General features: G+C 49.4%; 1 protein-coding gene across 1 annotated transcript in view; it reads right to left on the bottom strand.

Moving 5' to 3' along the window:
• Positions 1 to 24,365, bottom strand: part of Arhgef17 (Rho guanine nucleotide exchange factor (GEF) 17) — a 64,964-nt gene that overhangs the window by 20,287 nt on the left and 20,312 nt on the right. The window contains exon 2 of the mRNA XM_013014185.1: positions 1,430 to 1,507. Coding sequence (XP_012869639.1) covers positions 1,430 to 1,507 — 78 coding nt within the window. The remainder of the gene's footprint in view (positions 1 to 1,429; positions 1,508 to 24,365) is intronic.

Genomic DNA, 24,365 nt, shown 5'->3' with positions numbered 1-24,365 from the left:
ATTGGATGGCTCCCAGTACCCAGTACTACTCTCAGCAACAGACTGTAAACTGTGTGTGTGCGTGTGTGTCTGTGTCTATATGTGTATTTGTGTCTGTGTGCACACTGCTCCTGGGGCTCAGGGGCCAGGAGATTTTTTGCTACCACTTGCTACCACTCTACCACTTGAATCACAGCTCCACTTCTGGCTTTCTGGTGGTTAATTAGAGTCTCAAGGACTTTTCCTGGGTAGGCTGGCTTTGAGTCTTGATCTTCAACCTCAGCCTCCCGAGTAGCTAGGATTATAGGTGTGAGGCTACTGGTGCCCAGCAACCATGAGCTCTTGAATTGCACCCCCTGCCCTGGCCAGAGAACAATGCTTGGTACACAGATTTGTGGCATGAATGGATGAATGACTATTCTGGCTGTTTCCCAGGCTCCACCTTCACCGTTTGCTCTCATTCTGCCTGGGTGGCCTGAGCAAACTGATTCTCAACTGCAGACTCCACTTTGGTACAGGCATCTAGACTCTGGGCCTCCCCAGAGCCCACAGGTCTAAACTTCAACACACTATCTCACCCCAGCCGTGTGCCTCACTGTGCCTTTCCCAGATCAGGAGCCCAGGCTCCTGTCTTCCTAGCCTCACCCTCACAGCTTGCTGCTTAGTGTCTGTCCTCAGCTCATCCTCCCAGAAGCCTCTGCTCTTGTCTAAGCTCAGCGGCTATGGATTACTCTTATGCAACCCCCCTTTCCCAGTAGCTGATCTAGGATCCAGCCACACTTTTGCCTTGCTCAAAGCCTTCACTGACTCTCCAGGGCCCTAGTGGGGTCTAGATCCTTTTGGTATTCAAAGCTCCCACAGTATGGCTCTCCTGGCTCCTCAATGTCACCCTAGCACCAATCCCTCATGTTGGCCACATGGGCCTTTCAATGTGCCAGGGCCTTTCCTGTTGTGATTTTGCACATGTTGTCTCTGCTGCTAAGTGTTTGGGTCTCAGTGGTGGAAGCCAACACCTCTTCTGGGGAGCTTTCCTGGACCTCATTTCAGGCAGGTACCCTCCAGGCTTCACGTTCTCCATTTGTCCCCATCAGGACTGAGGCTGATCTGGCCTCAGGGGCTCCCTCCCCTGCCCCTTCTTCCCTCTCCCTCATCCCTGGACTCCCAGAACCTAGATATTGCTGGCTCACAGCAGGAGATCAACATCTCATTCCAGTCAACAAAGATCTTCCCAGTCAATACATAAAGGTTCACCCAAAGGGGCTCACAACTAGCTCAGGTCTGGGGCAGTGGGGGAGGAACTCATGACCTTAGGAAGCCTGGCGGGGTCCTCTCCTGCTGAGAAGGGGCTCTGACTCCTCTGGAGTGGCCATCTCATTGGGGAGGATGTGTCACAGCTCTCTGTCCTCTGCCAGTTTTCCCTGGCTCAGGGGGCCTAAGCTGTACAGCTCACCTGCATCAGGGTGCGCAACGACTCCACGTATGACTGCTCCGTGTCCAGCAGGGTCATGGTCACGTGCTTCCGCATGTCCTGTGGGGGAGGGAAAGAATGAGAAGTGTCTTGTTCCCCTTCGGCCCCATCACCTGCAGCCACACACTGATCTACCTGCAGGCCCAGAAAAACCACCCACACCTACTCCCTGGCCTTTAGGACTGCCTCCTGCCCCCCAGGAGCTGTTTGATAGCAACAAGGACTTCTTGGCCCCACACTGCAAGCTTCTGTGCTCAGGCCCTTCCCCATGGGGGATACCCACTATATCTCAAAGACCTGTACTTCTCCCAAGAGTCAAGCCTACACCTCCCCTCCTCTGTAGTTGTTGGAAGTTTTGAAACCTCTGGCTTACTTCTTGACTCCCCCTGGGCTATCGAAAAGGACTGAAAAAATTCCTAAAACCCTCACCTATGCAAAGGAAGATACCTCCACCCCACTGCAGCTGCCAGCTCTGAAAATGTCACAGGAAGCTTGAAGCCAGTGGGACAGGCCCCAGTTAGCTGGGACTCACAGTTCTCTAGGGGACACACACACACTCTTGCTACAGATGGAGCCACCAAGGTCACACAGAGGTCACACAAGAGGTCACAAAGCTGAGCAGACTCAGGGTTTAGCCACTGTCAGACAGTGCTGGGTCCCAATTCTCTTTTAAAAGTTCACTGAAGCCGGGTGCTGGTGGCTCACGCCTGTAATCCTAGCTACTCAGGAGGCTGAGATCTGAGGATCGCGGTTCAAAGCCAGCCCGGGCAGGAGAGACCTTGAGACTCCTATCTCCAATAAACCACCAGAAAACCGGAAGTGGCGCTGTAGCTCAAGTGGTAGAGCGCTCGCCTTGAGCTGAAGAGCTGAGGGACAGCGCCCAGGCCCAGAGTTCAAGCCCCACGACCGACAAAAAAAAAAAAAAGTTCACTGAAGCCAGGTATAATGACTCAAGCCTGTAATTCTAGCTACTTGGGAGGTAGAGAAGAGGGAGTGGGGATTGCAGTTAGAGGCCAGCCTGGAACATTAAAGCTTTTTATTTTTGTGGGTGGTAGGGCTTGAACTCTGGGCTTGGGTGCTGTCCCTGCACTCTTCAGCTCAAGCGAGCGCTCTACTGCTTGAGCCACAGCACCACTTCCGGTTTTCTAGCGGTTTATTGGAGATGTGTCTCATGGATATTTCTGCCTGGGCTGGCTTTGAACTGTGATCCTCAGATCTAAGCCTCCTGAGTAGCTAGGATTACAAGCATGAGCCACCAGTGCCTGGCTTCTAAATGGTTTTATTGAAGATCAGAGCCTCACGGAGTTTCGTGCCCGGCTGGCTTTGAACTGTGATCCTCAGATCTCAGCCTCCTGAGTAGCGAGGATTACAGGAGTGAGCCACTGATGCCTGGCATGGGTGTGAACGTTTGTAAGACTCCATCTCAACCAATAGTTGGGCTCAGTAGGGTGGGCCTATCATCACTGGCAACACAGGGAAGCATAAAAGATGATCCAGCCCATGCTGGCCCAGGCACAAGGATCGTACCTCACAAATAACTAATGCAAAAAGCTCAAGTGGTGGGGTGCCTACCTTACAAGCACGAAGCCTTGAGTTCAACTCACAGGAAGGAAGGAAGGAAGAAGGGAGGGAGAGAGGGAGGGAGGGAAGGAAGGAAGCAAGGAAGAAAGGAAGGAAGGAAGGGAGGGAGGGAGGGAGGGAGGGAGGGAGGGAAAGAGAGTTCCTGAGCTGTCCTATATGCCAGCCACCCTTCTGAGTGTTTCATGCTGTCTAACCCACTTGATCACCTGTGATGTTCATATTGTCACTCCCCTTCCCCTTTTATTTTTTTATACTGTTCCTGGGGCTTAGGGACTATCCCTGAGTTTCTGTTTGCTTAAAGCTAGGGCTCTACCAATTGAGTCACAGCTTCATTTCTGGCTTTTTGGGTAGTTGAGTAAAGAGTCTCACAGATTTTCATGCTTGAACTGGCTTCAAACCTTGATCCTCAAATCTTAGCCTCCTGAGTAGCTAGGATTATAGGCAAGAGCCACAGCACCGGGCTGGGAAGGTGGCTCAGTGGTAGAGCACTTGCCTTGCATGCTAGAGGTCCTGGGTTCGATTCCTCAGCACCACATAAGCAAAAAGAAAAAAGCCGGAAGTGGCGCTGTGGCTTAAGTGGTAGCGCGCTAGACTTGAGCTGAAGAGCTGAGGGACAGTGCCCAGGCCCAGAGTTCAGGCCCTACGACCGGACCCAAAAAAAAAAAAAAAAGAGCCACAGCACCTGGCTATTCTTCCCATTTTAAGGCCTCGCTCCTGGGGACCTAATTAGAGAATCCCCAAGGAAGTACTAGGTCCCTTCACCCACACCTAAGGGACAAGTTGTCTACCCCTCTCAGGGTATGCCCATTCCCTATTGAAAGGCTGAGCTGGAAGCCAGCTGGGGAATGTGGTCTCTGCAGGACAGAGCTATATGCTGCCCACTCCACCAGTCCTCAAGCCTCTGGCCCATTTCTACCCACTTCTGGTGCTTTACCATAGGGCACTGGTCCTTAAAAGGTTCCCTTCCCTGGGCAAGGACTCTTCTCCAGGACTCCTCACTGATGTAAGTCCAACAGGTGGTCCTAGGCAAGGCCAACATCCACAGAGGCCACACCTCTGGCTGTTTCCCCTCTCCATCCTCTCACAGGTCTCAGTTTGGCCCAGGCTACTATCTGGGCCCTGCCTGGTCTCCAGCCATGAAGGTCTGCTCACTGGGGCACATTTTGCATGTGGCAAATCAAGATGAGTGCCTGCGTCTGTGGCCTCCCTGAAGTTCCTATTCCCAAAGCCCCCTAGGGCAGGGACTTAGTAAGTGGGACTGCCCTGGTCACTACTATGCCCAGTATCCATCTGCTTAGTGGACCTGAGCTCTACGTCTTCCTGACCCAGCTACTGCTTGTCTTTTTGCTCATGGCAAACACATCTCAGGTGCTGTTCCCTCTGATACAGGATCTGTCCCTTAATGTCCTCGTCCTCCAATGAGCATACTCAGAAAAGTGGGTTCTCATGTAAGGGTGAGGATGTGAGTGACATCCTCTTGGGATACAGGAGGAGGTTGGCTTGTCCCACCTTGTCAGCCTTGTGTTCTGCTGCCCTCCCTAGGTCCTACCTCAGTGTCCCAGCTAGAACCAGACCATTTATCTTTCCCTGGCCTTAAAAGAAAAAAAAATCAGACAAGTGCTAGTGTCTCACATCTATAATCTAGCCACTCAAGAGGCTGAGATCTGAGGAATATAGTCCAAAGTCAGTCTAGGCAGGAAAGTCTGTGAGACGCTTATCACCAATTATTAATACCAAGAAGCTGGAAGTAGAGCTGTGGCTCAAGTGATAGAGTGCTAGCCTTGAGCAAAAAACCTCAGATACAGTGCATAGGCCCTGAGGTTGAGTCCCAGGAGCAGAATAACAACAAAAGAATGACAGCAGCTTCTAGAGGCATTTAAGTCACGCCTGTCTTAGCACAGACAGAGTGAGGGCATATAGCAGCAGGGCCCAGAGGGCCTCCTAAGGGAAAACCCAATGCCCACTCCTGCCCCTATGGCCCCAGGAAACTCACAGACACAAGAGAACTCATCTTAGCCTCACTCACGGCTCCATGATACATGTGTCATCTCCCCTGAACAGAAGAAGCAAATCAGAAAGGTGACATGACTTGCCTAAGATCACATGCACTAACAGAGCCTGGACCAGAGTCTCTTCAGCCACCTCATGCTAAGCCTTAGGTTTCCACCACTCTACATTTTCCCTTATCCTGACCAGGTAGCCTCAGAACACAGGGTCCCCAGCTCTGCACTTCCTGTCACCTAATCACTATTTCCACACTCCTTGTCTATGAAACAGAACTAATAATCTCCCATTCAAGGCACTGCAAAAGTATAGTGATGGGAAGCAGGACAGTGTCTACATGCTGTGGTACTAACCATCCCTCTTCATTCTACTTCAGTGAGACTGTGCAGGGAGCTTCCTGACAGTTGGTCAGCTAGGCTCAGCTCTGGGCCCCTGGGCTGCCATTACCCGCCCATACCTCCTGGCTGGCCAAGCCCAGAGAGTACAGTGAGGGTCATGGTCAGGAAAGGCTTCCTGAGAGAGGCAGGGCTGGCATTAGGCCTGCTGGCCGGGAAGCTGGGGCAACACAGGCAGGCTGACGCTGCAATGCTGTCTCTCCCAGCCTCCCCACTGCAAAGCACAGTGGGCTGTCACTCAAGCTGTCAGGTAAAGGCACAGAAAACAAGGCCAGCTCCCCGTCACTGCACGGAGCACCCTCTGCACGTGCCCAGACACGGGCGTAGTGCAGGGGGTGTGGGGGAGAGAGACAATGCAGCTGTCAACCAGATCAGCAGGCCCACCTGTTCCGGGCAGGCCAGCCCTGTAGGCCTAGCTTCCCTTCAGAGCCCCTCACCCCTCAGCAGCTCCATCCTAGACCGTCACTACACACATGGCCCTAACATGGGGTATGGGCATGGGCAGGCGGGGAGAAGGGGCTTCTCTTCCTGATGTGATTGGGGTTGCCACACCCCAAACAGAGACCCTGATGTACCCAGCATGAAGATATGTGCATAGAGAAGCCATAAAGGCAAGAAACAGAAATGCAGTCCAGTCACCCAGCTGAGAGCCAGGCCCTTCAGCCCAGGGACTCCTGGTCATGGAGAGACACACAAAAAGCGCCTGAAGAGGACAGAAGCACAGCCCCCACCTGGTGGGGAGGGCGGAACAATCACAATCTAGGTCCAGAGAAGCACACAAAGCCAAAGCAACAGCCCTGGAGGCTACCCCCTCCCCCACAGGGACACATACTGAACGAGGAATGGGGACGCCACGGTTCCCCCCACAGCATGACATCTCCAAGGCCCAGCAGAACTGGCTACCCCGTCCCCAACACACACACACACACACACACACACACTTGGGGCACCTGGACTGAGAGAGAGGCTAGAAACCTCTGCCTGAGCCTGTGAACCCCAGGGTAAACCTGACAACATATATACTTTCAGCATGACTCATTTCAACAGAGTGACACCAGGTCTTGACCTGAGCATCCTACTAACCCCACAACCGCGTTCCTCACCCTGTCCCTCCACGACCTCCTGCCGGTCATCCAACCCCAAGCCCAGTGGCCAGGTGGCCCTGTGTTTCACAGGAGTTCTAGGTCCTGCGCTACAGCCTCTGCCCACGCCTCTTTTGCGAGATCTTTGCTCCCCTGTGTCCTAGGCTAAGGCACAAGTGCCCGGCTGTCCCTTCCCCTCCCAGTACCTGGGCCTCCCCGGGATCCTCGGCATCAGTACCACCGCTGCCCCCAGCGGGCTCCCCGGAGGAGGCAGCGGCAGCGGAGCCCAGATCGCGCATATCTTCCAGCGCGATGGTGAACTGGGCCAGGGTCTTCACCATCTGCAGCATGCGGCCGGCCTGCCGCCAGGGCGGGGGCGCGGGTCGGCGTAGGGTCGGGCCCCCTCCCACCCTCGCTCCTCCTGGGGTTCCGTCCGCGGCCGCCGCGGTGGCCGGGGCAGTGTTAGTTCCAGGGTGGATGCGCGCGGCCTGGGTGGCGCTGTGGCCGCCTCCGCGCCCGCCGGGAGTGCGCGCCGCGCCGGGCCAGCCCCGCGCAAGCGCGCGCGGGCCGCTGGAGGAGGGGTCCCTGCCCTCTCCGCGCCGCCTCCTCTCCACCCGCGCCCGCGGGGCCCCGCCCGCGCGGCGGGCACGCGTGCCATTCCCTCTCCAGGACACTGTCACGCACACTTGTGGGCAAAGAGGAATACAGACGGCGAGGCGCGCTTTCCGTTCCCAGTGGTGCCCAACGTGGACACCACTGCACCCAGTTCACAGAGTGGAGCCATACGGGCGCGCACACAGCGCAGGGCAAGTCGCTGTCAAGTGCGTTCACACACATCAATACCCAGTACCCTGATACCCACGAACCTGACCCGTGGTGCCTCACAGCGATGCAGGTGTCCCTGTTCCCACGACCACAGCAAGACACAAACAGGCACCTGTGCTGACGTGCAGCACCTAGCCCTGGGAACAACACTGGCCGGGGTGCTGGAAGGACTTGGGTGTTATGTGATGGGGGAAGGGGGAGCTGCCTCACAAAGGGCCCGCCTTAAGATATCCCTACCCCCATTCCTACTCCACCCAGCTGACCAGTGTCCTGCAGTGTCCCCTACCCCACACAACCCTGTCCCTCCTCACCCTCTGAACCCCTGTGGGGTTTCATCCTCACCTCATCCCCAGCCCACCTGTCTCCGTGCAGAATCCTCACATCCCTGAGCGAGGCCAGAAACTACTAGAGACCCATTTCAGCAGGACTGGGAGGGGAGGGGGATCAGAGCAACTTCCTTTGGCATCTGGCTCAGGCAAGAGGTTCTGACACACTCTGGTGCACTGGGGCTCCCCTCCAGCCCCTCCCTTAGTATGTCCCACATCTGTTTTACTGTCTAGAAACACAAACACCCTTCCCCTTGTGGAGCTCTAGTCCAGGCTTCAGAATACCTTTTCTTTTTTTTTAACCAGCCCCTGTGGAAGTATCACCTCCTCAGGGAAGCCCTCCTTGATTCTCAGAATCTATCTCTAAGCCCCAATCCTGGGGCTTGAACTCTCTGCCTGGGTGTTGTCACTAAGCCTCTGTGCTCAAGGCTAGCAGTCTACCACTTGATCTATAGCACCACTTCCAGCTTTTTCTGATTAATTTATTGCAGAGACTCACAGACTTTTCTGCCTGGGCTGGCTTCAAACCTCAATCATCAGCTCTCAACCTCCTGAGTAGCTAGGATTACAGGCATGAGCTACCTGTGCTTAGCTATTTTTCCTTCTTTAACCAAGTATCAGTTTGCAATCACATATTTGAACAATGACTGAATAGACATCTCCTAAGAGACAGTCAGCTCCCTGAGGGAAGGTCCATGTCCTCTGTAATTCAGGGTACTGTACACATAACAGGCAAGTGAACAAACAAGCCCTGAGTAAACTCTCCTCCTTCCAACCAGCTTGTGCAGGCTTCTTGGTATTCTCCATGGCATGGGATCAACCCCTCCTGCTGGCCCCTGTAGCTTCTAGTCCTGATGTCCTCCTCCCACAATCCTCACTCCCCACTCCCATTCAGCCCTTAGCCAGGTGAGGTCTCTGCACACCTCTATCCAATGGAACCATTTCTCCTCCTCTCCTAAAAGGGCAGGTCATGAGTCTTGGCACCAATGGCCTCCTCAGAGTCCAAAACACTCACAATTTCCATTTTAACTCTGTAACAGGCAATCCCCAAGAAACTCAGAAGGAAAACAGGCACTGGGAATTCCAGAAGACTAACAAGATGACCCCACCAGGTGGGTGGGGATGCTCTCAGGGGCCTGTGCTGGGGAGCTGATACCTGACAGGTATGCAGTAAATTTGTACTATGAGTAAATGAACAATCTGTGGTTATTGGAATAACAGTTCAGTTTGTTGAGTGAGAGATGAACACAGGAGAGTGTGCACAATGTACAAAGCCCCATTCTAGCCTCTCCCGGCAATGTGCTAAAATTTAGGCTCACTCCCTTCTCCCATGCATCTGAAACTCTGGAAGAGGCCCAGCCTTTTCTGTGGTTCTAATGCACTGGCAGCTGCTGGGCCTTCAGACTCCGGACCACCATACCCAGCAAGTGAAGGTCTTAGTGGTACAGAGACAAAGGTCCCCCAGGAGGATCCCCAAGTCTCCCTATGCCGGGAAATCCAGAGTCTTGTCTTTCCCTTCCCAAGAGAAGGCTCTTAGGCTTGCCTAAGAATGGTACACATGGTTTTTCCCCATCTCAGAATGGCAGGTGGAGAAAGGGCTTGCTGAGTTAGGACCGGAGAAAAGATAGGTATGCTGTGTGTCCAGTATAGACAATCCACAGAAAAACCCCACAGCACACAGCCCGATGGCCTGAGGGCCCCATCCTGCCTGGGTTCTCTCTTGATCACAGTACTTAATCTGCAGTGGCTTTCAGAGTACCTCTTCCCATCTGACCTTCTCTTGTGCCTCAGTGTCCTCTGAGGACAGTGATTGGGGGTCTTACAGAGGTGCATCTTTCCCCACACTGATTCCAGTAAGACCAAGGTGAGGATGACCTCTCCTCTTGAACACACAGACTTTTCTCCCAGGGACCATCTGAGATATCTGTCACTTCAAGAGAGATGTAGTATGCAGGAAGGTTTCCTGGAGTAGAGAAGATCTGAGCAGGTCCAGAGGCCAGGAAATCCAGAGGCATCTGGGCACCAGAAAGCTCTGGAGATCACTGCTGGGAAGAGGCAGGACTTAGTGCCAAAGGGACCGCCTGCTGTGGCTGCTTCATTACTGATGGCTAATTAGATCCAAGCCTGTTGTCATAGCAACAAGAGAGCTGGTGGAAAGGAAAGGAAGCTAAGAGTATCTGAGTCAGGGTCTTCAGGGAAGGCTCCACAAAAAAAGAAAGCATCAAGGCCCTTCAGGATGAGGCCAGCTGAGGGTGGAATGCCCCTTGTGCCTAGTATCCCGTGCAGGCATGGTTCTGTGGATGTTCCTCTTAGCTCCTGCTTAGGGTGCTGATATCATTTCCCTTTGGGGATCTATAGTTGTTTACAGTGGGTCTGGTTCAGAAGTGGGTCAGTTGTGGGTCTTGAACTTAGTACCTGGGCACTGTCCTTGAGCCTCTTTGTACTCAAGACTAGTACTCTACCATTTGAGCCACAGCACCACTTATGGTTTTCTGTTGGTTAACAGGAGATAAAAGAGTCTCACGGCCTCTCTGTACACTATTTTTACAATAAAAAACATAAAATAAAATTTAAAAGAGTCTCACGGGGACTTTTCTGCCCACACTGGCTTCAAACCACGATCCTCAGATCTTAGCCTCCTAAGTAGCTATGAATACAGGTGTGAGCCACCAGAACAGTTTCTGTAAGTGTACAAGGGCTGGAGATGGCCTGCCAAGCCCTCCTCTACATACCCCAAATACCACCACAAACTCATACACTGATTCCAGTAGGACCAAGGCGAAAGGCAAGAGACCTTGACGGGGAAAGGAGTGAATTCCACAAGACCATCATCCACTCCAAGAGAGCTCAGTTGAGCAGTCGAGTCTGCCAACCCCAGGGAGACCCTTAGGCCTTCCTACTTCTACCAACTGACCTCTTCCACATCTCTGTGGGAATTCCAGCTTCCACACTCTTCTTACTTGAAATCCCACCCATCTGAAGCTCTGTCCCACTCTGAGTCCAGCCAAGACCTCCTACATCAGAGTATTGCTCACTTGGTGTTCTGAAGATAGTGCTGGAGCAAATGGGACCAATCATGACAAAGCCTGGACACAGGGTGGACCCATAATGGGTGGGTAATGAGTGATGGCCTAATATATAAAAGGATGGAATGGTGACAAGTGGATGGATGAACAGATCTACAGATCTGACAGGCTACAGAGATACGTGGTTCAATGAATATGTGGCTACTTTGATTTTTATTTTACCTATCAGCTGGTTAGTCCAGTAAACATTTAATGAGTACCTACTAGGTGCCAAGCACTTGCTAAGGATTTAAAGGTAAGAAAAGAGGTCAGTATCCTGCTGAGGGCAGGAAAGAAATTGAAAGAAATTGAAGAAAGAAATTGAAAAAGAAGGAGCAGCTAGGTGCTGATGGTTTATGCCTGTAATCCTAACTACCAGGAGGCTGAGATCTGAAGTTTGAATTGAAGGTGGCCCAAGTGGTAAAGCCTTGAGTGAAAGAACTAAGTGAAAGCATGAAGCCCCAAGTTCAAGCTCCAGTACCCTCATATGAAAAGAAAAGAAAAAGAAAGAAAGAAAATAAATAACAAGTCAGGCTTGGTGGGAAATGCCTGTAATCTCAACTACTCAGAAGGCAAAAAGCAGGATTGTGACTTATAAGCCAGCAAAGGTTAAAAAAAAAAAAAGTGGTGAAATTCTATCTTTTTTTGTGTGTCCTGTCGTGGGGCCAGAACTCTGGGCCTGGGCCCTGTCTCTCAGCTCTTCAGCTCAAGGCTAGCACTCTACCACTTGAGCCACAGTGCCACTTCTAGCTTTTTTTTTTTCTGCTTATGTGGTGCTGAGGAATTGAACCCAGGGCCTCATGAATGCAAGGCAAGCACTCTACCACTGAGCCACCTTCCCAGCCTGAAATTCTATCTTAAAGGGAAAGAAAGGGGCTAGGAGGTTAGCCCAAGTGGTGAAATGCTTCCTTAGCATTTGGGAGGATTAGGGATTCAAGCCCCAGTGCTGCAAAAAAAATTTTTTTAAGAAAGGAGGGAGAAAAAGAGGGAAGAAGGGAGATGAAAAAAATTGTCAGCGAGTTTCAGACTAGCATGAACTATTGGTAAAATAGCAAGGCCAGCCTGAGTTATACACTGAGGTCCTGTCTCAAAAAACAATAATATCAAAGTAATCAGGGAGTTTATTATAAAAGTGGAATGCAAATTTTGAAATAAAACTAGAAAGAATGGGTCAAAGTTAAAGTCTACTGCATTAAGTTTACTATTCATGGAAGGATATGACATTACTTAAAAGTAGACTATAACTTAAAGATGATTCTTTGACTAACAGATGTACAGGCAGAACATTTAAGGTCAGTAGTAGAGATGAAAAAGAAAAAGCTGATGATAAGTGAAGGCAGCTGTGGAGAGGCGCAAGTCTGGAAAGCAGGTCTTTCCAAGGATTTCCAGCCTTTCTCAAAAGAGATGTTGGGCCCCAAATCTGCCCAAACTGGGACCTGGAAGGCTTTATAATCTTAAGAGTTGTCACTATTACTGAGGGGCCAGAACCTTACCTTTGCTTTGAATCCAGTTAAGACCCACTTCAGCCCAGAGTCAAAAGCTCTATTTATTGTTATTCTTCCATTTTACAACGCAGGAAACAGGCTTGGAGAGGTTAACTATTTGATTAGGGTTAGGGCCCTCCAGCCACCTCAAATACTCTCCCTTAGTGGGGTAAGCCAATCTACACCTCTCAAGTCTCTAGTGCACATCTGGGCTTCCTCCGCCTCCCTAGCCCATTGGCTGCCTGAGTTACCTTTCTCTAGTCTCTTCTGTTCCAAGACAGGGACATAAACAGGTCTCCCTGACCCAGGCAAGCACAGTACTGTCTACAGACAATAGTAGGAATAAGGAGAATCCTCTTTGCTGGGAGCAGCCCCTGCTGAAAGCCCAAACAGATTGTCTAGCACTCCTGAATCTATCCATGTCCATAAACAAGTTGTTGGTAGTGGATGCTCCCAACCTAGCGGACCCTTAGTACATCAACAAGATGAACGTTCCCAAAGAGGGAAGAACAGACACCAAGAAGAAAGAATGTAGATTTATATAGTTCCTGGCCTTACTGTTTATTAGAGGTATGACCTTGGGCATGTCATCTCACTTTGTGGGGACTGGATGGTCCCATTGGATACTGCCTGGCACACCCCTGTTCCCCTGTGTCTTCATCATCTGTCCTTTCTCCTTGCACTCCCAGGTCATGTCCTGCTCTCTTTAGACCTTGCTTTCTAGATGTGGGTGTGGGTGTTGGAGGAGACTTGCAAACTCAAGAGTTCCCAGGCTTCATAGGCAACTAGAAGGGAAACGTTCAAGCCACAGGGCGCCCTTGGGACTGGCTGCTCTGGGTGGGCCCCACAATACTGGAGAATGTGCTCTGGGAATGGGAAGAAAAGCTTCCGGGCCCTAAGTAGCCTCAGGATCTTCTGCTCTGGGGGCACTACCCTGCATGGATTGGTCTGTGGGCACAACTAGAGGTGGTCTGGGGACAGCAGTCTGAGGACGATGGCAGACACAGAAAGTGAAGGAGCCACATCAATAATGATCAAAAATAGCCATAGCTCCTTCACCAAGCACTTAATACATACTAGGCATGAACTGAGTCCTTTACCTCATTGGCTTATTTCTCCTCACAATCATTCCAGGTAGGTGTGGCCTGGTAACTTGTTTCAAAGCTATCCCAAAAACTGTTTAACCCTCATGCTATTCCTATATTGTGGTACTGACACTCTTTTCACAGAGTGCGCTGTCTGAGTCCCCTCTCCTGGAGTCCAGATGGACCCTGTTTTTTTTTTTGGGGGGGGGTCCGGTTGTGGGGCCTGAACTTTGGGCCTGGGCGCTGTCCCTCAGCTCTTCTGCTCAAGGCTAATGCTCTACCACTTGAGCCACAGCACCACTTCTGGCTTTTTTCTTTTTGCTTATGTGGTGCTGAGGAATCGAACCCAGGGCCTCAGGCATGCAAGGCATGTGCTCTACCACTGAGCCACCTTCCCAGCCCCCCCTTTTTTTGTCGGTCCTGGTGCTTGAACTCTGGACCTCAGCACTGTCCCTGAGCTCTTCAGCTCAAGGCGAGCGCTCTACCACTTGAGCCACAGCACCACTTCCAGTTTTCTGGTGGTTAACTGGAGATAAGAGTCTCACGGACTTTCCTGCCTAGGCTGGCTTTGAACTGTAATCCCCAGATTTCAGCCTCCTGAGTAGATAGGATTGTAGGCTTGAGCCACTGGTGCCTGGCAGAATTGCTATTATAAAGGTGATGTACAGAGGGGTTATAGTTATGTAAGTCAGGTAATGAGTACATTTCTTTTTTGATATGTTACACCTTCCCTTATTTTCTCCCAGTTTTCCCCTCCTGTCCCCACCTACAAGTTGTATAGTTCATTTGCAACATTGTGTCTAGTGAGTACCATTGCTGCATTTATTCACCCTCTGTCCCTCCATTTCTATGATCCCTTTATTCTTGCAAAGAGATAAATGAACAAACAAGACAAAAAGAAAAGAAAACAAAAACAGCAATGAAGAAAAAAAAATCTCTTGTTCCCATTTCCTGGAGTTCATTTCAATACCTATTATTATTATTGTTGTTGTTGTTGTTTTGTCAGACGTGAGGCTTGAACTCTAGGCTTGGGCGCTAATCTTGCGCTCTTCAGCTCAAGGCAAGAGCTCTACCACTTGAACTACAGCACCACTTCCGGTTTTCTAGTGGTTTATTGGAGATAAGAGTCTCACGGACTTGCCTGCCCGGGGTGGCTTTGAACCGTGATCCTCAGATCTAAGCCTCCTGAGTAGCTAGGATTACGGGCATAAGCCACTAGTGCCCGGATCAATACATATTATTTTATATGCTCAGATGCACATAGGCATTGCACCTTTGTGTTCTTCTCCTAAGAGTATCCAGATTTGCTCTCACTGTGTGTGAATGCCTAGAGTCTTGTATATTTTATCATGTTTTGATCCACATATGAGAGAAAACATGTGTTGTTTGTGTCTCTGAGCTTGATTAACATGATTTGTTTCAGGTCCATCCATTTCCCTGCAAATGACATAACAGTATTCTTTCTAATGGCTGTGTAAAATTCCATTATGTATCAGTATCACATTTTTTTGATCCACTCATCTACTATAAGGCATCTGGGCTGTTTCAGGTGAACCTTTGTGATTGCTTTGACCATTGAGTGTAGAAGAAATGCTGCTATATGATATCCAAAGCTAGGTTGTACAGATGCCATGCTATGTAAAACTCAGTATCCTGTAAAAAACTTCACCTGGCTCTCCTGGCTTGCTCAATTCCTGAAGTCCAATTTCCATGCTGGGAGGAAGCCCAGCCACATGCAGAGGCCAGGTGTAGGAATTCTGGCTGGGATGGGATCCCAGCCAAATGCCAGCATTCACTTCCCCTTCACAGGACCTCCAATCCAGTCACAACCTGACCACCAGTGCATGGAAGCCTGAGGAAACTGAGTTTCTGTGAGGCAGAAAAAATAGCCAGGATCATATAGACAGTGAATGAGAGGCAGAGCTAGAAGATGAACACTGGGCTCTTATATGCTGACAGGAGAAATGAAGCAAGGGCATGATTTCAGCATGGAGCCATATTCTATTAGCTGGTTCAGAGGTCCCTGCCTTGGGACCTCGGCATGGTTAGCACTAGAAAGTCTCACCACCCTTTCCAGAAACCATCCTTGCTAGCTGAAAGAAGGACCCAGTAGGCAGAAGGCCTCACTGCCTGTGCTAGTTGGGTCTAGGCCTGGCTTCTTTTGAATGAACCTGGCTGGCCTAACTTTCAGCCCAGAAGAGAAGCCCCTAGCTGCTGTACTGACCCCTCTAGGGCCTCTGAGTAGGACATGCACTCAAGTAAGTCCTCAGCAAGGACTTCTATAGCTAGCTAATGTTTAATAAGGGTTTTTTTTTTCTCTTGTATTATCTCTAGTCCCAATGTTAATCCTGAGTTCTCACCATTTTGTTTTGGGGGGTTGAATTCAGGGACATCCTGAGTGCTGTCCCTCAGCTCTTCAGCTCAAGGCTAGTGCTCTACCACTTGAGCCACAGTGCCACTTCTGTTTTTCTGGTGGTTAATTGGAGATCTCACAGACATTCCTGCCTGGTCTGGCTTTGAACAGCAATCCCCAGACCTCAGCCTCCTAAGTAGCTAGGATTACAGGCATGAGACACTGGTGCCCAGCCAAGTTCTCACCATTTTACAGATAAGGAAACAAATACTTTAAGAAGTGAGCCATGGAGCTGGGAATGTGGCTTAGTGGTAGAATGCTTGCCTAGCATGCATGAAGCCTTGGGTACAATTCCTCAGTACCATATGAGCAGAAAAAAAAAAAAAGCCAGAAATGGTGTTGTGGCTCAAATGGTAGAGTGCTAACCTTGAGCAAAAAGAAGCTCAGGGTCAGTGCCCAGACCTTGAAGTCAAGCCCTGGACTGGTTAAGAAAAAAAAAAAAAGCAGAAAGAAAGAAAGAAGTGAGCCAGGCGCTGGTGGCTCATGCTTATAATACTAACAACTCAGGAGGCTGAGATCTGAGGATTCCAATTCAAAGCCAGCCTGGGCAGTAAAGTCAATAAGACTCTCATCTCCAATTAACCTCCAGAAAATTGGAAGTTGTAGAGGGCTAGTCTTGAACAAAAGAGCTTAGAGACAATGCCCAGGCCAACAGTTCAAGCCCTATAATAAACAACAACAACAAGTGAAACAACTTAAGCAGGGAGTTGACCTAAGTAACTGCACATCACAGAAGTTGAATGACTGCATCAGGGTCACAGAACACATAAATCAAGGCATCAAGCCAAGCCCACGGCACTCTGAATTAGGATGTAGTGGGGCTGCATTCTCTTTCCTGGATGTCTTAGAGATAGTTGGAAATAAGAGGGTGATATCCACGTCTGTCCCCCTGAACTATATGATTCAGAGACAGAGCCTCTGCACAATGCATATCTATCTATTAACTGTCTTGTTCTGTGACTCTAGATAAGTTGTTTTCCACTCAATTCAGTTTCCCCTCTGAGAAGAGACAGGGGAGGTGCAGGTAGACTCAGTCCCCTACCAGACTCCCTGAAGTAGACACTGAGGTTATGTCCAGAGAGGGGTATGCATAGCCTGCCCTTCCTCTTGATTTCATGGGGTGGGAAGTGGAATGGGGTTGGAGGGGGTGGAAGAGGTAGAAGTGGGGATCACACCTTCTTTAGTGAGGAAGTGGATGTTCCAGTAGCTGCTCTTTCACCAGACACCAACAGATGGCAGCAGAGGCCCATGTGGCAGAGCATTGTGGTGCATGTGGTTTGAATTTGATGCTTTTTCATGTGGCTTTTTTCCCTTTCTTCTCTGTCACCCTGCCCCTCCCCCTTAATTTCAAGAAGATACAGCTGGACTTTCTAGGCTGAGAAGGAAAAGTTTCTTAACATCATGGATAATATCCGGAAGCATGGGGGTTGGAGGGTTTGGTTAGACAGACCCTAGCAGATGTGAAAAACATCTGATGAACTAGTAAAGCAGATTGAATCATCTGTCAGAGAAACAGCAAGCTAGCTATCTTGTGAGTAAGGAGACAGGCTGCCCAACCTTAGTGGTGTTGGATAAGAACAGAGATAATACTGAGAATTCCTTGAAGCTTTAGGTAGGATTGGTCAAATCTGGGACCTTTTCAACTTTTGACTTTATGAGCTCCCAGGAGATGCCTGCACACACTTCTGTCCACATATGGCCTGCCACATGCCCTGGATATGGCTCAGCACCTCTGGATATGAAAGACCCTCATGATCCCTCCCCTCTAGCTCTGAAAGCTATTTTATTCACAATGGTCTAAACCTTGCTCAGCAACAGAACACTGCTCAGAGATGGATCTGGCACACACAAACACACACCCTCCTTTCTGGCTAATCAGCCTCAGTTTCTTCACCTGGAAAGTGGAAAAACACCTATTACTCAGTGGGCACTCTGGGAAGGAAATCTCCTCTCCCCTTTGGCCAGTTTTCTAGTAGGCAGGAAGGCCAGGGTGAGGGGTCATGGGAACGGAAGTTTCCAGCCCCTCCTGCTCCTTGCCTCCTTCATACACAAGGGGGAGAAGGGTCTCCATTTGTGTTTTTGGGTGAAATGGGGTGTCCCGCCTCTAGGGTAGATGATGATGATTCACTGGGCTATGAGCCAGACCCTGGGAAAGGCCAGGCCAGAGCCCCAGGGAACTGAGAAGCAGGGAGCTGGGGGCAGGGCCTGCCTGAGCTGTAGATAAGTCCTGCAGGCTCTCAAAGCCCTGAAGCTAAGAAGAGGCCATCTTCCCCACTTTCCAGAAGTTCTTCTGTTGCAGTCACAGAAGACCCAGGGAAGCTTGAGGTAGAGTGAGCTCTACTAGTCTTGACATGCAACTGGGCTAATCTCCAGGCTAGGCTCATCCTACCCCATATCTTGGTCAGGCTGGTTTCCCACTTGGACTACCTACCTCCTTGATCTTGGCCCAGTTAAGTCTCATCTAACTATAACACTCTTCTTCCTCTTCCATAGATTCTCCCCCTTACTGACCTCTCCTTCCTCAGTGACCATCCCTACTACAGACCTGTAGGCAGCAGCCACCTACCTCCCCTGGGAGAGGTCCTCAGTCAACGATTCTCTCAAACATACTACAGATCAACAATGGGCCTGTCTTGTATCACAGACTGCCCAGAACACAGGTAGGATAATATGAAAGTCTACAAACTCCAACACACATGGGCAGAACACTGGATGAATGAAAGTAAGTATCAGTGTAAGGAATGTGCACTGGACATTTCTGACATCACATGCAACCCTCCATGAATGGAGGGCTGCAGAGAAGGGACCATCCTTCACATTACACGTATGGGCACTGATACCTAAAGAAGAAAAGGTCTTAGGAACCTAGGGTCTTTGGGGATCATCTACTATATCTTGTGTGGAAAGGCCCAATCAACTGGAATGTACCTTGGTCTCCCCACTTGTCCCAGGACTAAGGGGACATTTCTTGGATAGGGATAGAAAATTTATCCATCAAGTCACTCCAGCCTTGGCCCTGGTAACCCTGTTCCAACCCGGAGCTCAGGGTAATCCCTCCCATCATACCAGGCCAGCCAGGAGTAGTCCTGATGCCCAGGGACAGTGACTAGGCCCTGCTTAAACATCTCATCTTCCACTCCAGCTGGGAGCTGTATCTGGTCCTGGAGTATGCTTCTTCCATGGCAGCTTAGGCTTGTAGCCCTTACTGTATTTTATCCACAACTGGTAACCAGCTCTAATGCCTGGACAGTCAGCTGCCTATACCTATGTGGGGGTGGGGCTTGCACATTTGAAAATACACAGTGGACAACAAGATTCATAGTTAAAGGTCTGAGCCAGGCTGAGGCTTCACTCTGCTAAGGCCCCGGGACAAAGGCCACCACCTCTAGGAAGTCATCCTGATACCTTAAACCAGTATTTCCCTACCTTCTTGGAGCTTGTTGAGCTGTAGCCTTGAAACTACAGGTCCTCTCTTGTTTTCCTGTCCTGGTTGTTGACAGTAAGTAGCATTCATTCCCAGTCAAACTGTGCTTTAGAACTTACAGAGTAAAATGCTTACAGAACTGAATCTCCTGAGACCCTCAAAGAAATCTGTGTGGAACCCAAAGCCCTAACTTGTTCAGACTTCCAAGACAAAGTAGAGTGGGCTGGGGCTTAGATCCCCCTTTCCCACCCCCTTGCTGGGACTTCGGAGAAATCATTTAACCTTTTGGAGTCTGCAAACAGGAAGAGCACAATAGCCTAAAATTCACAGCTCTATCTATCTAGGTATTCCTCTGTCTGCTTACTAAGCGCTTCACAGGTGTTGATTTCAACCTCAAAATAAGCTCCTGAGTAGGCCCTGTTATTAGCCTGCCTCAGAAAAGGCAACAAGGTGTGGAGAAGGCAGTGCCTTGTTCAAGGTCTCTCAAGCAGATAGGATTGCGTTTTCCAGGACACAAGATGCAGGAGAAGCCACACCTATCCAGGAGAGAGATTTCCTTCTGGCCAGGAGTAGCCCTGAGAAAATATGGGTTCTCAGCACCGAGACTCCGCCCACATGGCCACCTCCCTTGCCAACCACAGGGCCCAGTGAGTCAGGGCACTTATGAGATCTTTGAAAATGTTGTGGAAAAAGTTTGGGTATAGTATTAAATGAAAGAAGAAGGAGCACCCATATCATACCATCTCAAGTGAGAGAGAGAGAGAGAGAGAGAGAGAGGGAGAGGGAGAGGGAGAGGGAGAGGGGGAGAGAGGGAGAGAGAGCACGAGTGCAGAGCTTGCACGCTGGAGAAAGCACACCAGGGCATTGATAGTATCAAGTTCCCCAATGGCTGACTGACCTCTGGTAACCCACTCTAAGCCTCAGTGTGTCACCTATACAGAGTAGAAAAGGCTTATTAGCATATTCACTGGACTAAAAGGGATAAAGGGATGATATGGATTGTCTGGAGTAAGATTGTTATGCTAAGGGTAAGTTTCTTTCTTCTTTTTTTTTTTGGGGGGGGGGGTCCGGTCGTGGAGCCTGAACTCTGGGCCTGGGCGCTGTCCCTCAGCTCTTCAGCTCAAGGCTAGTGCTCTACCACTTGAGCCACAGCGCCACTTCCGGCTTTTTTCTTTTTGCTTATGTGGTGCTGAGGAATCGAACCCAGGGCCTCAGGCATGCAAGGCAAGCGCTCTACCACTGAGCCACCTTCCCAGCCCCAAGGGTAAGTTTCTTAAGAGAGCATCAGAAGACAGGCTATGTCAGGTATCCCCTATTTGTATCCCCCAGGACTCTTATAGGCAGTTCTGCTGGAGCTTTCAGTCTCTGGTTGGCCTCAGCGGCTGCATGCTATGACCTGGGGAAGGACCTTCCTCTACTTGCCCTTTGAAATGCTTTGGTCTTAGACCTTTTTATGGGATGGTTCTGCAGGTGAGAGGTTAAGGGCCATATGATACCTGTCCCACCTACTCTTGGGATAGCAGAGTAGCATTTAGGGGCCGTACTTTGTGCCTTTTCTGTTTTCTCCTTTGGAAAACAAATGAGAAACCAGCTGTGTCTGACCTCCTCCCCACCCCACCCCCAGCTCTCCAGTCCTCCTCCCTGGACAACTGCCTGGTAGAGAACCCCAGAGGAGGGGCCCTGTGAGCTGGCTGTTACCATGGCAATGGCAGCCCTGGAATTTGACCACTGGGGCCCAGGAATGGGGGTGAGGAGTTGGTATAGGCCACACTAGGGACAGAGAGGAGGGTCTACAGGCCCAGGAAAACCAGGAAGAGCAATGCTAGGCAGGGCTCCAGGGCCCCTCCAAGGAAGGCCTCAGTTTCCGCATCTTGAGGCATGGACCTCAAGATATCTCTTGGAATTGATAAGGGAGACAGTCAGGGCAAAGCAAATTGCCCCCTTTGATGAATAGACATCCCAAGGGACAAGGATTACCTTGTCACAAAGCAAGGCCAGGGAAATATTGGACAAGATCCTGGGGTATGGTCTGTCCCTTCTAGTGTCCCTATACCTCCAGAGGAGAGGACAAGAGTGTATGCTTACTTGGGGGGGAAAAAGAGGACACCCCAAAATGGCTGGGTCCACTGTAGTGAGACAAAGATGTGCCCATCCCCCTAAGGCCTGTTCTTGGATCTGAAGGGCAGGTGTTTGCTTCTTTCTGTCTTCCTGCCTTCCCACTCCAGGAACACAGTGAATTCTATTGCCAGACCCTCATCTACTTCCAGCGAACACCCACTATGCCTCACCTCTGCTATGATTTCTCCCCTCACAGTCAGCCCTCGGATCAGTGTGATACTCAAGGCCCAGGTAGGGTGGGACTGGGCCAATATTACCCAGCACAAATAAGTTGGGAATGCCGTTCCACTATCCTGTGCCCTCATCTCCAAATGCCACCAAGTTCTTCCAGTGTCACCACAGCAGCCACCTCATCTCCCACTCACCTTCACACCCACACACAAAGATACCATGATTGTGACCAAATCTCTCAGCTTAAACCATGAGTCACCAGAGAGAAGAACAGAATTAGAGCCGTAACTCACTCTACACACCACGATAAATTTTAAGTAGATCAAAGATTGAAATGGAAAAACAAAGCAAGAAAACATAAAATGCCAGAAGAAAATATGAAAGAATCGCTTTACAGTCTCAGAGTGGGAAAGGCTTTCTAACTATGGTTCTAAATCCAGCAACAGTAAAATAGTGACATGATAAATTACACCACACAAAAGTAATGCCTTCCAAGTAGCAAAAATACACCACCAACAAAGTCATAAGACAACTCAGGAAAATATATCTGCAACGAACAACCAGGCACCAGTGGCTTATACTTATAATCTTAGATACTCAAGAGGCTGAGATTTGAGGATAGAAATTTGAAGCCAGACAGGGCAGACAAATCCAAGAGCCTTTTATCTCCAAGTAATTATCAAAAAAAGCTGTAAGTAGAAGCCAGCAGCTGGTGGTTCACACCTGTAATCCTAGCTTCTTAGGAGGCTGAGATGTGAGGATCCCAGTTCAGCCCACGGGGGGAGGGCGGGGGAGACTCTTAATCTCCAATTAACAATCAACAAACCTGAAGTGGAGCTTAGAGGGGTAGGTAGAGTACTAGCCTTGAGCAAAAGAGTTCAGGGGCCTGCAACCAGGGTCTGAGTTCAAAACGCACAACAACAACAAAAATAGCTGAAAGCAGAGGCATGGTTCAAGAGATAGAGTACCAGCCTTAAGCAAAAAGAAAAAAAAAAAGAAAGAAAGAAAAAGAAAAGCCTTAACTCAAGTGGCAGAGTGCTAGCCTTGAGCTGAAGAGCTGAGGGACAGTGCCCAGGCCCAGAGTTCAGGCCCACAACCAGTCCCTCCCCCTCCCCCCCAAAAAAAACAGAAAAGCCTTGAATCAAACCCTTGTAGCAGTGTGTGTGTGTGTGTGTTTACTCATAACACAAAGAACAAATGTTCTTATAAGTCAATGAAACAACAGAAAATGGTTAAAGGATTTGGAAGATGGCTAATTGGGAACCCTGTATCTTTTGGACTTAGAAAAGGATGATGCTCAATTCTACCCCACTATGAGATAAATGCAAACCAAAATACATTGAGATGTCATTTTTCACCTATCAGATTAGGAAAATAAACAAAGGTCCAAATGGTCCTCTCTTTATGGCTAGTGGAGGACACCTGAGGATAGCACCAAAATGCAAGTCATAAACATCCTTTATCTTAGCAATTCTACCCTAAAAAGTGATCCCCACAAAATGGTGTGTGTGTGGAATGCTTGTTCACTGAAGCACGATTTGTAACAGAAAAAGAATGAAAGTAGCCTAGATATCTCTAATATGTGGTTCCATACAGTTCAGTAATCACACAGTATAGAATACCAAAAAAGCTGGGTGTGGTGGCACATGCTTGTGATCTCAGCACTGGGAGGCAGAAGCAGGAGGATCTTGAGTTCAAGTATAGCCTCAAACAGTGAGATCTTGTCTCAAAAGTAATAAAAAAAAAATAGAAGCCCTCAAGTACTGAGAAATCAAGCTCTGTACACGAATATTAAGCATAAAAAGGAGCAGGCAGACCAGAGTACCCAGTGTGGGGTACTGGAAAGAAGGGGCAGATCATGTAGGTGTTCAATGGTATTTCATATAAAAGGATTCACAAAAACTATAACTGGTACATGTCCTGAGGTTGGGCAGGAGAGGTAACATGTAGCTGAGTAGGAAGGAAAGTGACTGATTGATTGATTGATTGAATTTTTTTGTGTGAGAGCTAAGGCTTGGGTAGTATTCCGAGCTGCTTTTTTTTGTTTTGTTTTGTTGAAGATCACTGCTCTACCATTTGAACCACGCCTTCATTCCTAGCTTCTTCCTTCTTTCTGTAGCTAATTGGAGGTAAGAGTCTCACAGACTTTCCTGCCCAGTTTGAATTGCTTTCCTCAGATCTCAGTCTTCTGAGTAGCTACAGGCATGAGCCACCAGAGACCAGCTAGGAAGGGATTTTTTTTTCAATCCACTTAAAATATTTTCTTATCTACATAAATATATCTATCTGAAAGATTGTGTGTGTGTGTGTGTGCATGCTAGTCCTGAGATTTGAACTCAGGGCCTAGACACTATCCCTGAGCTTTTTTTGCTCAAAGCTAGTGTTCCACCACTAACCGAGCCATAGCTCCACTCCTGGCTCTTTGATGCTTAATTGGAGATGAGTCTCACAGAACTTTCCTGCTGGGTTGGCTTCAAATCTCCATCCTCAGATCTCAGCCTCCTGAGTAGCTAGGATTAGACATGACCCACCAGTGCCTGGCTTAGCTAAAAGAATTTTTTTAATGCTCTGATGGCTACTCCAGTCTCCTGACTCAGTTGTAAGTTGCCTGCTACCCATCATGGTCCTTCTTTCCCCTGGGCCAGGTGCCCTGGGATTCCTGGGCATCAGGGATCACTGCCCCAGACCAGGTTACTCCCAGCTACTTGTGCCCTGTGTTCCTACCCTACACAAAGGACCAGATCTCAAGGTAGTTCCCACTGTGGACAGAGCACATGGAAAGATGGATGGGTGATACTCTGGGAACTGAGAGTGCAGCTTTTGTCTCTTCACTCTCTGACTTTAGTTCCCTCTTTGATGGCTCAAGTCACAGAAGTGACAATCCTCCAGGAAGCCATCTCTGAGCTTCTTTGGGGCTAGACTTCAACAGGCTGAAGGTTAGAAAT

Source organism: Dipodomys ordii, unplaced genomic scaffold (genome assembly GCF_000151885.1).
Source record: "Dipodomys ordii isolate 6190 unplaced genomic scaffold, Dord_2.0 Scaffold22, whole genome shotgun sequence".
Lineage (NCBI taxonomy): Eukaryota > Metazoa > Chordata > Mammalia > Rodentia > Heteromyidae > Dipodomys > Dipodomys ordii.
This window is presented reverse-complemented; position numbering and strand designations above follow the sequence as displayed.